Source organism: Malus sylvestris, chromosome 13, assembly GCF_916048215.2.
Source record: "Malus sylvestris chromosome 13, drMalSylv7.2, whole genome shotgun sequence".
Classification (NCBI taxonomy): Eukaryota; Viridiplantae; Streptophyta; class Magnoliopsida; order Rosales; family Rosaceae; genus Malus; species Malus sylvestris.
Window position 1 is genome coordinate 20423669 of NC_062272.1, and position 16058 is coordinate 20439726.

The 16058-nt window shown below is 37.7% G+C and overlaps 2 protein-coding genes across 4 annotated transcripts; both read right to left on the reverse strand.

Annotated features, from left to right (window-relative positions):
* Positions 1–325: 325 nt before the first annotated feature.
* On the reverse strand, positions 326–2837 carry LOC126597662 (60S ribosomal protein L23). Its single transcript, XM_050264476.1, has 4 exons — positions 2688–2837; positions 1999–2283; positions 692–733; positions 326–597 (listed from the first exon to the last, which is right to left on the reverse strand). Exons 1-4 carry the CDS (start codon positions 2698–2700, stop codon positions 515–517), a joined length of 423 nt encoding a protein of 140 aa, XP_050120433.1. The 5' UTR covers positions 2701–2837; the 3' UTR covers positions 326–514.
* A 1303-nt stretch (positions 2838–4140) lies between these two features.
* On the reverse strand, positions 4141–8300 carry LOC126597652 (uncharacterized). 3 transcript variants are annotated; one of them, XM_050264465.1, is made up of 3 exons: positions 7810–8300; positions 5169–7042; positions 4141–4601 (listed from the first exon to the last, which is right to left on the reverse strand). In XM_050264465.1, exons 2-3 carry the CDS (start codon positions 6900–6902, stop codon positions 4404–4406), a joined length of 1932 nt encoding a protein of 643 aa, XP_050120422.1. In that variant the 5' UTR covers positions 6903–7042; positions 7810–8300; the 3' UTR covers positions 4141–4403. The 3 variants fall into 3 exon arrangements, with proteins under 3 accessions (XP_050120422.1, XP_050120423.1, XP_050120424.1); XM_050264466.1 differs by lacking the exon at positions 7810–8300 and adding an exon at positions 7443–7708; XM_050264467.1 differs by lacking the exon at positions 7810–8300 and adding an exon at positions 7217–7354.
* Positions 8301–16058: the final 7758 nt, after the last annotated feature.

Sequence of the window (16058 nt, forward strand, 5' to 3'; positions counted from 1 at the left end):
GCTAATATCGCCTTAAAAAGTTCTTTAATATATAAATTTTCATGTGCTATTTCTTTTATTTCAATAAGTATTAAGTTATATATTCGGTTGGACCTAAACGATTTTAAGAAATTATTAACATTTAGCAAGGTTATTATTTTAATACACTAGCCTAAGTCGGGACTCAATCCTCTTTGCCCACTTACTTTTATTTAATATAAAAAAATTAACGGCTGTTTTTTGACCTTGTATAGAGTGACCTCTAAGCCCCCATAAAAAGATAAAAGACGTCCTGGAATCAATTTTTGTCAGAAAACTAAATAGAATTTCGAAGACCACAATGCAATTTCTAAACTCCGAAAATTAAGCATAATAGTAATATCTAGAACAAAACAACATCCACTTAAGTTCGCACAACACATCGACAAGATGAAACAAAATTTAGTCAAATTTCAGGAAAAACCTGCCTTCTAATAACAAAAACAACCACAACTCATCATATATCTGTCCTATTCAAAAGCCCAGAGAGCAACATTCAGACGATGGCATTAGCAGCACTTGCAATCCTAGGCCAGAGATCAGCACACTCCTTTCCGATCGGACCGGTAATAGCAGACCCTAAACAAACACAAAGAGCAACCGATAAGAAAAGGCGACTAAATTAACCTATCTAAGGGTTACGAACTTTATAACTTTATGATTTGGGATGTACCTTTCATTTCTCCCTTCGGATTCACAATAACACCAGCATTATCTGCAGATAAAGCAAACAGTTTCAGTAAGACACGGTGGTAGACAATGAAATGCACACGAGCGTGTTTTATAAACATTATCAGCAGTTAAAAAAGCTACGAAGAAGCTAACAAAATGTGCATTCACATTAACAGATATGTAGGGACCAGATGTAACAGATGTGAGCATGTAAAGCAAGGTACACCTGTAACGATGGGCACTTTCAATTTTCCAGACGTGTAACAGCATCAACTACCAAATAAAGAGGATACTTGACTTCTGTCTGGTTATCTTATAGCTATGATTAAAAGCTTTTGGGACTAAACAAACAATGCCACCCACACAATATGTATGATAATCATACTAAACTATAACCAGTCAAGTTCTACAAACATTAATCAATTTCAATGGCAAAACAGATATGTAGGGACCAGATGTAACAGATGTGAACACATAAAGCAAGGTACACCTGTAACGATGGGCACTTTCGATTTTCCAGACGTGTAACAGTATCAGCCACCGTTTAAAGAGGATACTTGACTTCTGTCTGGTTATCTAATATTTTAAAACATTAATGGAACTAAACAAACATTCCCACGCACAATACAAAATGTAGGATAATCATACTACGCTATACCTAATCAAATTATGTAGTGCCCAAATGGAGCAAATGTGAGCATAAATGCAAGCACACCTGCAACAATGGGCACTATTAATTTTCCAGAAGTGAAACAGCATCAATCACCACATAAATAGGACACTTGACTTGTGTCTGGTCATCCTAAATATGCATTTCAACTTAATAAGTGACCACAAACGTACAATGGTGCAACATCAAGGGTAGAATAAATGTCTAATATAAAAAACATGTATCGAATGGCGTAAGACAAGATTCCATACAGAAGAGAATCCACTCAAAAAATATTGGACAGACAGTAATCATTGATGTAACTGGTAATAGGAAGCATCAAATCATCTTCACACAGAACTCCACCGGAGTTACAGTTTCTGATAGCGTATTAGTCATCAAAATTAAAATTAGTTATAACAAATTCAGACAACACTTAATGATAAATAACTACCAAACAAAGAGCTCTAAAATGCAGTAAAATCCAAAGAATAATCACCAGCAACACAATGTCAAGACCCACTGTTATGATCGGATAAAGAAACATAGTATGCACCCCTAGTAAATTTTTCTATCACTTGATCCAACAACAGAACAAACCAGCAAGAAAAATAAAATCAGAAACATTATGAGAAATTACTTTAGAAAATAATATTCACCTTCAAAGTACATGAAGACACCATCCTTTCGGCGCCATGGCTTGCGCTGCCTCACAATGACAGCAGGCAGGACCTTCTTCCTGAGGTCAGGCTTTCCCTTCTTGACAGTGGCCATGACCATGTCACCAACGCAAGCAGATGGCAACCTGTTCAAACGACCCTTGATCCCCTTCACGGAAATGATGTAAAGATTCTTAGCTCCGGTGTTATCGGCACAGTTCACAGTGGCTGCAACTGGAAGACCCAGTGACATCCTAAACTTGTTTCCAGCGGACCCTCCACGCCCTAACCAAAAATATCAACATCAGAACCATATCATACTAAATAATCAAAAACCCACATTTTCTATCTTCTATTCATATGTTTCGCCACACAGGAAAATATAAAATTTCACTTAGAGCAATCTTACCCACAATCAGTCCAAACTGGGATTTTTTAACATTTCAATGACCAATCCGATACATATCCACGGAAATCAACATCGCAAACGTTCAATCGAAGTAATAAACATTTCATTTTTCCTAGGATAGCTCAAGAACCAGCAACTACGAAGTTAAAATTGATCAATGGCAAACAAATACAAATCGTTGAATTGAATGCATCGACTAGATTTTCCTAGGAACCAAACAGAAAACTAAGCAAAGAGAGATTATCATAAAATGGAAGAGAGAAGGCGGCGAAGAACTAACCTCGCTTCGACATCTTGGCTGCTGCGGAAACGGGACTGAGAGAGCGATTAGGGTTTAGGAGATGTATATATAGAGAGAGAGCGGCGTAGGGTTTTCTGCCGGGTAACACTTTGTCAGATTACCATTCGGTCCATACTCTTTTGTTAAAATACCAGATATGCCGTGGGCCTCTTGAACATTGTTGTGGCCTCTCTTAGAAATGGGCTTTTGGGAAGGTTTTATTTCTCCTCCTCCTCCTTGTTCTGCAGAGGACATCGAGTGTGTGTGGCAGGGGGACTCAACGTTCCATTTTAGTTTATTGTGAGGCTAAACTCAACCCTCTTTCCTTTAGTGTAAAAAAATATCATTTGTCCAAAACAGTGAATGGCCCAACAAAAAAAAAAGAAACTGTTAAGAAAACTTGTATCTACTAATAGTTTTGCGTAACAACCAAGCATGGTGAAATAGACCTTATATATACATCCCGGTCTTTCCCTATTAGAGCATTTCCACCGGTTGGTCCTAGGTCTTTGGGGTTGCTTTTTCCAAAGGAAATGTAGTTAGCTTACGTTTTTTTAAAAGACATTGGGAAAAAATAACCACTTTTGATTGTCTTTGAAAAAGAACCACTTTCACGTTGTTTCAAAAATTGAAAACGAAACAAAGTGAAGCGCTTCGAAAAGTACTTGGAGTTCTACGAATGCACCACCGCTTCAGTTATTCCAATACATCTGTTTGGCAAACATAAAATTCACGAACAATGTTGAATCAATGAATTGAAGCGTCTGATGATCATCAGCTGGCTGCCGGTCTAAAACACACCAAACAATGTTAGTGATTATGTTCAATGACAATCTATCATGCCTGTTTCTGACTTCTCACTAGTACTGCAGAAAATGATTTTCTCAGCGATAATATTATAAAACCGTAGAGGAAAAAATGTCTCACTGAAATTTCTAGTCGGTAATATAAACCACAATTAAACGCATATAGCTGATCAACGATCCAGACATATAACAGCAATCCAGAATTCTTGACCTGCTTCTATGTATAACACTACAAACCAAATCACCATGAGCGGCCTGGTCCATAGTTAGAGCCAATTGGCGTGTTTTTCGCTTTTAACTCGTGATTTTGAAGAGGGCTAATGAGATTTCTTTTGTTTCAATCTCTATCACTTTCTACATTTAAAGTGAGACAACTAGTTTTGAGTATATGATGCATACCTAGTGGGTGAAAAAACTGTTTTACATGAGAATCTGATACATCAAATGCAAGCTCTTTGACTAAAACATGTCCTGACGAAAACAAGCACCAGAAGGAAGAAAGATGAAAGAAACTTACTTTGTGAGCACCAGAATGATGCATTCCATGTAAGAAGACGGTCTTGAACGAACTAGTGGCGACCGGAGCAAGGATGTTAAGACCACAGTTACATAGAAAATGAAAATTCAAAATTAAATCCCAGTTGAGATTGGCTTCAAGATGATTTGCCATCACTTCAATTAATATCACAACCTCGTACATTCAATAAAAAGGAGCAGATTACAAGGATTTGTGGCCTAAAAACCAAGGACTAAATCCCAACCAATGCCAACTAACCTAGAATCAGAAAACTGTCTGATATCACTATATCACGCTAACTGAAAACCATAAAACTTAATAGAAATCATCTCAATCCTAAATACATCTGTATTGTAAATTACCGACTGCTGTGTAAAGTAAAAGTTATAAAAACTACATAATTTTCAAACCCTGGACTTTGGTACTTAAAACGCCTGTACATTTGGGTCGGAGGGCTGGACTCTGTGCATGGATAATCGCTACTGCAATTGCGAAAGACTGCAGAGTTGACAGAGATGGTTGAAAATGAACAAAATACAAACCATCATGGACATTCAACATCCTCCATGCAGGAGGACCATGCTCTGAACCCTGAAGAATTGAAATGAAGGATAAGCATCTTAGTGCATAATTCAGATTATTACATAGTTGCTCAAAAGTTAAAAGTAGGACAGAAATAGCATGAATAGATGTTGGTATGTGACAAGTTCGGGAAATCTTTTCACCATCAGCTAACATGGTGTGGCTTCGAAGAGACCATAGATAGCAATAGCATAGCATCACACGGAAATAGTAAATACCAAGTTTCAGTTCCCATCATGTATTTCATAAAAGCATTTCATTCTTCTTTTTCAAGTCAAAATACAATATCGCAGGATCTATCTTATGCCCAAAACAATATCATTTTCTCAAATTGCATTACCTTTTCAAATTATTAGGTCTATCATGAGAAACTGAAAGACAACTAGAACCGGAAAAGTAACTTATCAGATTAAAGACCGGATTCACAAAAATTATCAACATATATGGATGAACAGATGAAGTCAATTTTAATACTAGCTCAATAAATGATCTATCTCACATTGTAATAAACAAAAAGAGAAGGAGGGGGGGGGGGGGGGGGGGAAGGGAAAGTGAGGAGATAGGAGATTGGCGTACCATTCTATTTAACTCGAATGACTTGCACTCCTCCTGAATGTCAGACTGAGGCAAAATGTCTTCTTTGCTTGATTTGGTTTTGAGTACTGTGAGCGGGCACCCCAGATCCCAACCTCCACAGTCACACTGTCCACCAGATCTCCATCTTTCAGTAAGACTTGAAGGACCACCATTTCTGGTCCTTGGCCCACTGTGAATTCCTGCTGGGACTAGGACATCCATACTGGTAGAGAAATCACTATTATTACAACAACATTTGATAGGTACTGAAGCCTCCACAGAGTTACTGATTTTCTTATTCCCAACTTTCTTCAGAAATTTCAAACCCCAACCTCCAGCTTCCTCCTTTCGATCATCAGGGAGATGGTCTTTCACAACAATGGAAGCCAATTCGAAATTTGGAGGGAGATGATCCTCTAACAAGCTGGGCACACCTAGAGCATCTTGATTGTTGCCTGTATCAAGGCATGGCTCCTGAGAAGGATTTTCAATTATGGAACACGGTCCACTCAATTTGGGGATGGTTCTTTGTTTGGATGAGTGAGTTGTCCTGAACGCCTCAACCACCTTTTTTGATAACCCCTTGCTCTTCCTGAGGTTATGGCTAGAAGCTTGTACCTCAATACCACCACCAAACAAAACAAATTCAGTCTCCATGATCTTTGAATTGTTTGGGCAGAGGGAGACCAAATTATTGACTTTCATCTTACCAACAAGTTGCGACTCACTATCACGAATCTCATGGTCCTTTTGCCCACCCTTTCCTGAATGAAACAAATATATATAGTCCAGAGTCTTATCCTCTTCAGACTCGACTTTCCACAAGTTGGCTACATAGACCTCCCTTTGTTCATCCGTGGAGAAAACAAAATGAGGATTCCCTCCCTTCCAAGTGCATTGAAGCATTCCCCGAGAGACAGTGGCGAGAGCAGCAGCAGAAGATTGATCAGATGACGCTGAGTTTGTGCTGCAGATAGAAGCAAGTCTTTTGTGGCCGGCATCAAATTCATTTTTATGGCTTCCCTTAATTGGTTTTTCCTTTTCTAGCATCGGTGACGAAGAGAAACTAAATCTGCCAGGTGAGTCTGTGTAATCATAGCATATCGAGCCTTTGTCATTATTGCAGTCTATTCTTCTCAAGTCTGTATTGCCACCTAAGGGCCCAAATTGGTGAAACAAAGGGCTCTTTAATATGTTTGTCATACTCTTGCTCCCCATAACTCTACCTACAATCCACTGTCCGGAAGGGCTTATTACCACACTCCCACCTCCAGCTTCCAATGGACATTCAATCACGAATCTAGCAGAACTACATGTATCTCCACTTCTAATTTCAGCAACATTCAAGCGCTCGTGTAAAGCACTGATCTTTGAAGAGCTCAATTTCACAGCTGAATTACATCGAGCTACTTTGGATGCACTAATATGAATCAATTCCATGCATTTACGACGAAATTTTTCATCTAAGCTCAGTATATGCTTTGGAATCCTACAGTCAAAGCTGATACCACTTTGAAACAAGGAACCTTTAATGCAACATTTACTAATTTGCGAACGCTTGACATTTGAAACTAGTGCATGCTGTGGATTTGACCAAGTGACCAACCTTTTCAATTTTGAGCCAGACGAATTTAAAGTACCTTCTCCTGATAATTCCCGCTCCTCGCTCACTCTATGCAATGAATCCTCTTGTCCCGCGTGGTATTTCTGAGCATCTACAAATTTATCATCCATCTGCCGACCCCAATCAAATAGCACACATCAATGGCAGATAAACCTTTCTCTATGTCCTGCCTCGAACTGTATTACATAGGTTGGTTGGTGGACCGCACTATATAACAGCTCTCGGTCCAAGTCTTATCTTACAAGAAAACCTGAACACAAACACACAAGCGGTAAGCATAAGCTATCAATTTGCAAAAGTAAGAAGAAATCAATTGGAAATTCGGAAGTTTTTCAAAAGCCAATATATCTGCATATCAAGCAAATTATCATCAACTCAGAAACTTTGGAAATAAATCCAGAAATTGAAGGAAGTTGCCAAATACCATGCTTGGGATGGGATATTGTTTTCATAATCTGAAATTTGAAGCATAAGGCTCCAGCACAATCTTAGAAAATAAGCTTGGAGATTTTTATTTATTTATTTGTTATGCAATCAACACCCACAACTTTCTCCCTAATCCAAAACAGTAAAAAAGCAAGAAACACCTCATATGGAAATACAAAAAGCAAAAATTACCACCTACTAATCTCACCAACCCAACAATTTACCTTCTAATTCAATCAAAACAAAAATACTAAACTCCTGACTTGCAACTGTTCATAGTTTAATTTCTCTTTATCTCTGCCCAGAACAGTACACTTTCTCTAAGAACTGAGGAGGAAGAAGACAGAAGACTAAAGAAAGATTCAATCTTTACACATCTTACCTCCATACAAACAAAACCCAGAAAGGAAATTAAAAATAATATTACAAAAATCACAATTAAAGCCTCAAAGTTGCCTATTATTAAAATAAAAAAAAGTCACCAAGTGGCCATACAACATAATTGACCGACTCCTGACACTCCAAGAAAAAGTTCAACCAATTTATAAAATATACAATAAAAAAACTAGAAGAACAATTTTTCTCTCTTACCTGATGAATTGGATCCGAGGAGAACCGAGCAGCACAGAAATCAAATGCGCACAGATTAGCAAACACCCAAAAGGACTGATAAAAAAAGCAGCTTTTTTGCAACACATTAGCAACTAGTGGCGATAGCGTCTTCTCTCCAACTAGCTGCGTTCCCGTTTTCGGCTCTAAAAGGTGAAAGAATAACCAACTAAGCACATGGAAAAGCAGAGACAACCAAGAGCCACCACCACCGCCACTAATGCTGTCACACGTCTCACACTTCTCACACGTCTCACACAACACTAGGTTCCGAATCCTCTTCTTTTTTTTTCAACAAAAATGGCCCAACTGTTTTAGGCAACCATAGAAGAAAGAAAGAAGGAAATGGTGGGCGTGGGTGGAAAAAACTGAACTTTTTCTATGTTTTCGTTTTGGGGTATGAAAATAAAATTACAACTGAAAAGGATTTCATGTGTAAGCCACGTTTTCTGGGTTGAATTTTGGTACTTGTTTGAGTTCTTCCCCAAAGTCCCGGGTTTTCAACTAGGTGGGAGGACCCACTCCATATTCTTGCATTTTCTAGGCCGCTACGTTGACAAAAATAGATGCTTAGATCATCCTAGTGAAGGGATTTGTATGTGGAAAAATGGTGGATATAACCTAGAACTTACGAATTTTTAATGATCTATAAAAGAACTTCTTTTAATTAGGGGCTATTTACTAAACAAAATTAAATTTCATCAGTTATGAATCGTTGGATTAGGTTCTCTTATCACAATTTGTTGTATTAGATTCTCTTATTTCAATCTCATCCGTTGGTATATTCCTTTGAAATCAGACAAGATAACATTTCATCTCATAACTAAATTGCAATGCCCTTGCAATTTAAGTATATTGTTTGTTTATGTTTTCGATTCAAGTCTCTAATGCGTTTGTTGCACCGAATTATCTCAAACTAGACTAACTTCAGAGACTAAGTTGGACTGGCGTATAATAGATTAAGCTAGACTAACTTAGTAAAGCGTTTGATGCAGTGTCGTACTAAGAGATATGATAATTAAAAAATAATTAATTTTTTAAATTATAAAATCTAATTTTGGTATCTTCCTACCGACTCCTCCTTCACAACCCACAACCAACATCGCAACCCAAACTCCATTAAAAAAAATAGAACGAACAACAACTCCTTCATTGCAGCCCTTACATTAATTGGGCTAATTCCTAAAATGTGAAATCAATTCAAGCGGACCTTGGATTTTGACATGCAGGAGGAAGACGAGCAAGCGAGGGGTCCGTCGACAAGTCAATGGCCTTTGCCCGGAGTAGTTCAAGAAAGGGGTTATCTATGCCCACGACGATCGAAGAGGATGGAGGTATGTGGATCTTGTCGGAGGAGAAAGAGGTGGAATAGGGCAAAGAAGGAAGACGAAAGAGGCACGGAAAAGGGTTTGGGACTTAGGCCATCTCCAACCGAATGAGCGCCAGAATGCTCGTTTTAGCCCTATAGCCCTCCAAGAAATTAATATTTTAATGAATAGTGCAGAGCCATATTTCTTATCATCTCCAACCAAAGGGGCCAGAGGGTCATAGGCCAAACATATCGTCGACCTCATCTCTAGCGAATCCTGAAGTTCTTACCCTAAATTCCGCTCCGATGAACCCTAATTTTGCTACGGTTCCTACTTCTCCCTCAATTTCTTCAATTTCAATTCAGAATATAAGTTGTATGGTTCCTACAAAACTCAAATGAGATAATTACCTCATCTGGAAGGCATTATTTGCCCCGATTTTTCGTCGATATAAGCTTACAGGAATTGTTGATGGCTTTGAGGTTTGTCCTTTGCCATTTGTTCTTGATGAATCTAGCAAGAACACTGGAATTCCAAATCCAGACTTTGAGTTATGGTATGAAAAGGATCAAAATATCCTTATTTGGCTAAATTATATCTTATCCCTTTCACAGTTGGTGTCAAATCATCTCGTGAACTTTGGCTCACTTTTGAGCAACACTTCGAAGGTGTCACATCCGCTCACATCCATCAGCTTCGATCTATCCTTCATTTTATTCAGAAGGGCGATCTACCTATTTCAAAGTACATTCAACTCATCAAGAACATTTCAGATGCATTCATGGCTACAAGAGCTCCAGTCTCTGAAAGTGATATGATTGTGATCACACTACAAGGCCTTTCTGATGATTATGAGTCATTCATTGACTCGATTATGCTCTGTATCTCGTCCACCTCTTTGGATGAATTACATGGATTGTTGATTAACAAAGAGGTGTTTATGAATCGCAAAAAGAAGTTTGTTGCCTCTTCTGTCTCTGAACCCTTTCAAGCTTATACAGCACAATATTCTAAGCCTCAAACACCCCTTCTTCCTACACCACAAGGTTATGCTTCACACAATTCTCATGGCACTCACTATCGTGGCAAAGGTCACTTTCAGGGCAATAACTCTCATGGCAACTATCAGCGAAATTACAGAGGCAACTTTAATAACTTCAATCGTACTTCTGGAGGCTCTAATCACAACTTTGGAGGACTTTCATTTGTGACAAAAAAAACCATCTCCAACCGAGGGCCAAACATAATTTACTATTTAAATTTAAAAATTACAACTTAAATTTAAAAACTACAACAACTTAAATTTAAAAACTACAACTTAAATTTAAAGTCTAAAATCATCATCATCATCCGCCATTGTAGGATGATATTCAGAGGTAAACAACTGATGTTAGTTCAAGTCACGAGATGATCCACAAATATATGTATATATAACCCCAAATAATGCTAAATGTTAGTTCAAGTCTAGAGATGATTCACAAGTAGTAGCTCTCGCGGCAAAACGTTGTCTTTAAGCGTTAAAGTCCCACATCGGTCGTGGGAGAGAATTGAGCAAGCAAACAGTCTTATAAAAGGAACACCCCAACATTGAACTAATCATACATTTCTCAGCCTATAATTAAACATTTTTAAAAAAAAAATGGCCCAATAAAAAAAAATTTCAAATCCAACGGTAACTAATGTCAGCTAACCGTTCATTTCAAATTTATGGCCCGACCCGAGGTTAGCTGGCTGACTCATTTGGGCCAGCTGGTTGGCCCTTTTCTCCTTTTTGGCTCTATGGAGCCCACGAGCCCTTTGGCCTAGCCCTCGGTTGAAGATGGTTTTCATGTCACTTCAGGCTATTTTCGGCCCTCTGGCCTTCTGGCCGGATCGGTTGGAAATGGCCTTAGAGGAAGAGTGCAGAGAAAGAACGTGGTCTTAGCAGTCCCCTCCCCATCGAGGCTCTCGCTAAGAACTTCTAGCGAGTCCATTAGTCCATGCGAGTCCCGTTTAGTCTCATTAAACTTAGTCCCACTATGTAACAAACATTGAACTACACTAATAGGTAGTCCATGCGAGTCCCTTTTAGTCTCATTAAACTTAGTCACTAATAGATAGTCTAGTCTAATCCAGTGAGAGTTAGTGAGGCCAAACAAATGCACCCCTAAAGTCATTTTAATATGTAGTGTGTTTTTATATAGACATTAATAAAAGTAAACCCTTTTAGTAGAGCATCTTATGTCATTTTATGTCTTAAGCATTAAACATACAGATAAAATGGAGGATGACCTTTGGAATAAAAATATGTAAAGAAAAAGAAACTAAAAAATAAAAATAAAACGAAAGTATAAGTGTATTTGCAAGTGGGTGGAGAGTGACAAAATTTGGCTCACATGGTAGCTACTTTTTTTATGGGACCCAGTGCTTTTTGGGCTAGAGGTAGCCTAATGTTTTTCTGTGAAATCTCATCCCCGAAATTTCACTATTAATTACGTATCTTGTTATTTAAATCCGTATTTCACGTTTACACTATCTTTATTAGTTAATTTTAATTCCGTTAATTTTAGGAATTAAATCGAATAGTTATCGGATTTGAATTTTTGTAATTAATCTTTAAAATTCGTTAACCTTTTGAGGTCACAATTAATGTTTCCAAATATATCTCGAAACCACGAGGGCATAAGCGAAATCCGTTTGTAAGTCCGGATTATAACGGTATAATTACGGACATTTGAAGTCGTTTTACTAAACTGTAGATTTTAAATTCATTAAACTCCCACAAGGAAGAAGCCCAATCAAATTTAAGCAAAAATAGGGGGACCAATCAGCTACAAGGACAAGTGACCAATCAAATTAAAGGAAATAAGGACCAATCAGAAATTAGTGAGAGTGAGCCAACCAATTAGGAGAGGAGAGAGAGGGATATCCCCTTTATTCCGTCGACCTGTGTACCTGCGGCCAACCCGGTTTGACTGGCGATTTTCGACATTTTTTTCCATTGAAATTCACACATCCACCACCTGCAACCTCTTCCATAACTCCCCATCTACCTTATTCGCCCAAATTTGAGGATTTTTAAGTCCAAAACCGTGTAAAATCGTACCGGTGACTGGTGGAGTTTTGACAGCGATCCTACTGTTCCGGTGAGTCTCACCACCCACCACCACCCTTAATCAACTCCCCTTGGACCCAAGAATAAGACCCAACCAGTTGTAGGGGCGTCGGAACACCGAGGAAGGAGAATCGAAGCTCACCCATTCTAGGGTTTCCGACAAGTGCGAGACAATTTGGGGCCTTTCCCAGCGAAATTGGACTTGACTACATGTATAAAACTTGATATACTCATTGAGATCTTCATTCTAGTAAAATTTGGTAATTTTTGGAAAAAGTCAAATTTTCTGACGAATTAGGGTGACCGGTCGCCGTGTGCGACAACGCGTGGGCTGAGACCCCACCTACCATTCCTAAACTAATTTGGATACCCTGATTCCATATGTGACATCTGATTGACGAAATCTTGTCGTATGACTATAGTTTTGATAGAGAATGCCACTTGGTTATTATATGAATTGATGATCCAACCGTTGGATCGTCACCAAACTTTAATAGGATATTATTCGTAATATTTGAGAACATTAGCAACTTATGGATTGGGAATCCGACATATGGATCTTACTTCTAAGTTTGTAAAATCAAATGTTGACCACCACTTGAATTTACGATTGGCGGAGATCCGACCGTCGAATCGCAATGAAATTTTAGTATGTTATTCTATGAGCATAATGAGGACCTTAGGAAGTTATGGATCCAAAATCTGATGTGTGGATCTTCCTAATTGGATTGCTAGGATTGTGGACTCGACGGTTGACTTGGTCAACTGGTTCCAAATCATTCTAGAATGTCCTAGATGACGTGCACAAGCTACGATTATGCATTCTATTGATAAAACTCTGAGATGTATTTTGATATTTATTCTAGACGACGATCGTTCGTGACGTCTTGATATTCTTGCTAAGGAGTAGTAGCGCGGGCTTCAGGTGAGTGACTTTAACATATGCGATATTGGTGGTTACTTTGTTTTCGTAATTGTTATCTTGTGTGGATATGACTTGGTTTTATAAATATGTTTTCTATTAAATTGTTATTTTTAATACTTAGCCATCGATTTATGTTTATGAAATGAGATTTGAAGTGTATATTTGAAATATGGTTTGATTTGTATGATTAGCATGTTGTGATGAAATATGAGGGCTAGTAATGGATCATTAACCCATTGTGATGGGGATTTTTTGCTTCGATATTGTTTCATTTTTCGCTTCGTTGATTCGTTCTAAATTTAGTACTTGTGCTTTGTTTCATTTCGTTAAGCCTTTGTAAATTGAGTAACTTGTGCCTTGTCTTGTTTCTTTGAGCCGTTGTACATTATGATTGTTGACCTTTCACTCGGTTCAATTGAGTGATCCGTGTTGGATATAAGTCAGCAATATGTGATTTAAATATATATGCTAATAAACAATAAATGCAAATATAAAAGTAAAATATATATGCTAATAAACAATAAATGCAAATATAAAAATAAACAGAGTATCAATAAACAAAAATATAAAACAAACAACTTGAAGATCGAGGCTTGCGTACCGCAATGTCCTTGAAACAGAATTTCGTCCCTACTCTGTGCTTGTAGTTCTATAGACGTCTATTTCACCAGGATTCAACGATCTAAGTTAGAATTCCAGCACCGGAAAACTTAACTTCTAGCGAATTTCCTTGTGGTACTCTCAGTAAGAATGCTATGGATTATAGAAGGAGATTTTTGTTTTTCTGTATTCTAAATGTCATGCAGACGGATGTATATGTAGAGAGATTAAGCCTGTTCGCAACATGTATGGAGAAGAGATGCATCTATTGGAAAGCATCTTCTCATAATGGGTGCTTTGTTCTGCGTTCTTTCTGAACTCTCAGACTTCATCTGAAATGATGAGTCTTTTCATAAAAATTAAATTAATTAAATTTGAAATTAATTAAAAATAATTAATTAAAGAATTTAATTTTCAAAACCCAAGAGGCCCAAGGCCCATCTTTTGATAATTAAATATATATATTAAATATAATAATTATATATTAATTACTAATTAATTAGTGCACCTCAAAGCCTAACCCCAAGGGTGAGTCCAATTTTATTCTCCAATGCCTATTACTCCAATTACTTTCTATAAGGGACAAATCCTTATAAAGTAATGAAAGCTTTTGGGAATGGTCAATGTGGGACAAAGAAATTTCTACTCAAACTCAAATTTCCAACAATCCGAGACTGAGTTTCTACTGGGGTTCCATTGAATGGTTCGGTTCCCTACTCCGTCTAGATTCCGTTGAGTGGTCCGGAATCGTATCCAGCTTGGATTTCGTTGAGTGGTCTGATATCCATTGTACTCCACGATTCCGTTGAGAGGTCCGAAATCATATCCACTCGGATTCCGTAGAGAGGTATGGAATCTCTTCTACTCCACGATTCCGTTGAGTGGTCTGGAATTGTATCTTGGTTGGATTCCGTTGAGTGGTCTGGAATCCCATTTGGTATTATGGTTCCGTTGAGAAGTTCAGAACTCGATTAATTGCTTTGTTGATTCTTCGGATTGAGTTTGGATTGAGATAGCTTCAAAGATGTAGGCTTCGGCCGAACTGTGTCGCTCTAACCCTACTTTTCATTGTGTTGTATGAGTTTATGGTTGTGAGCTTTTGTGATTTGTTTCAGACGAGCTGTTGGAGGTTTGGGTGACCATTAGGGGTTTTTAGTGACTTGATTATGATTCATAAAATATGATTTTATATTTAATGTTTATAAATCGAATCGATGGTTGGTTTTTTTATAGTATCATATACGTAGAATTATTGTCACTCACACGAGCTTCGCGACTTATCCTTGTTGTTGTTTGCCCAGTGCAGCATTCCCATGGTGTAGGGCCATTGTGCAAGTATAAATAGTTACAAGGAGCTTTGGGGTAGCAGATAGAGTTCAAGGAGCTTGGAGTGTTAGGTTACCCCTATACTTTCCTTAAACATATGTGATTATTGTTATTATTAGTTCAATATTTCAGTTTGTATTTCTTGGCATCCCCCTATAGTTTAGTGTCTCGCGTCGATCCTAGACATATGTCAGGATCGGGGCGTGACATTTGCTGCCCAAGGAAAAAAGTTGATAGCTTAAGTGATGGATATTAGCCCCATTTTCTAGCTCATTGAGATGAAATTTCACATTAGGGTTTCAAATGTAGCAGTTTTATGGAAGATAAAGCCCCATTGGAAATGTTCTAACAAAATGTCTATGAGTTTTAAATAACATTACAGATGAAATATGTATTTTAAATTCAAATCCATGGTAACAAGGGTTTTGTAACTCATTGCTTGACATCGGTACAAGTCCAACACAAAGGCTCACGTTCACACCTCCATTTTGATGTTGTTTCCTCCATCAGTACATCGTCTTCTTCTCATCACCCCACCACCACTAGCGGAGGGAGTTAAGGACCAGGGATTGCCTGGGCCTATCCTAGCTTTCTAAAACAAATATATATATAAAAGGGAATTATGCATCCTTTTGCTTCAAGTCCTGCTTTCCAAGTTTCAAGCATAACCCCATCTCCCAATTAGCTTTAATATTTTATCTATCTCCTTAACACAAATTAATAACATTTAAAATCAAAGCAATATTTCGCCTTTCTTTAAATAGAAGACATTCAATTTTAATTATGAAAATTAAAAAAATCCCCTTTTCTTTTTGATATCTCATACATTTTATAATCCTAAATTTGAAATCTATTAAACAAATAAGTTTTAAATTTCTTTATTTCTCTATTGTTGCTGTTTTTATTCTACATATTACATGAGATTTATGGTTCGTAAAGTTTTATTTATCTCATTGAGTTGAATAGTATAGGCAAC

Bases quoted from the DNA above. Each gene is read 5' to 3' on its own strand.
- LOC126597662 (XM_050264476.1), bottom strand. The intron at 734-1,998 runs GTGAATATTATT...CTTTATCTGCAG, and splicing joins TGTCTTCATGTACTTTGAAG to ATAATGCTGGTGTTATTGTG. The intron at 598-691 runs GTACATCCCAAA...GTGTTTGTTTAG, and splicing joins TCCGAAGGGAGAAATGAAAG to GGTCTGCTATTACCGGTCCG.
- LOC126597652 (XM_050264465.1), bottom strand. From the start codon at position 6,902: ATGGATGATAAATTTGTAGATGCTCAGAAATACCACGCGGGACAAGAG. The intron at 4,602-5,168 runs GTACGCCAATCT...TCAATTCTTCAG, and splicing joins CATTCGAGTTAAATAGAATG to GGTTCAGAGCATGGTCCTCC.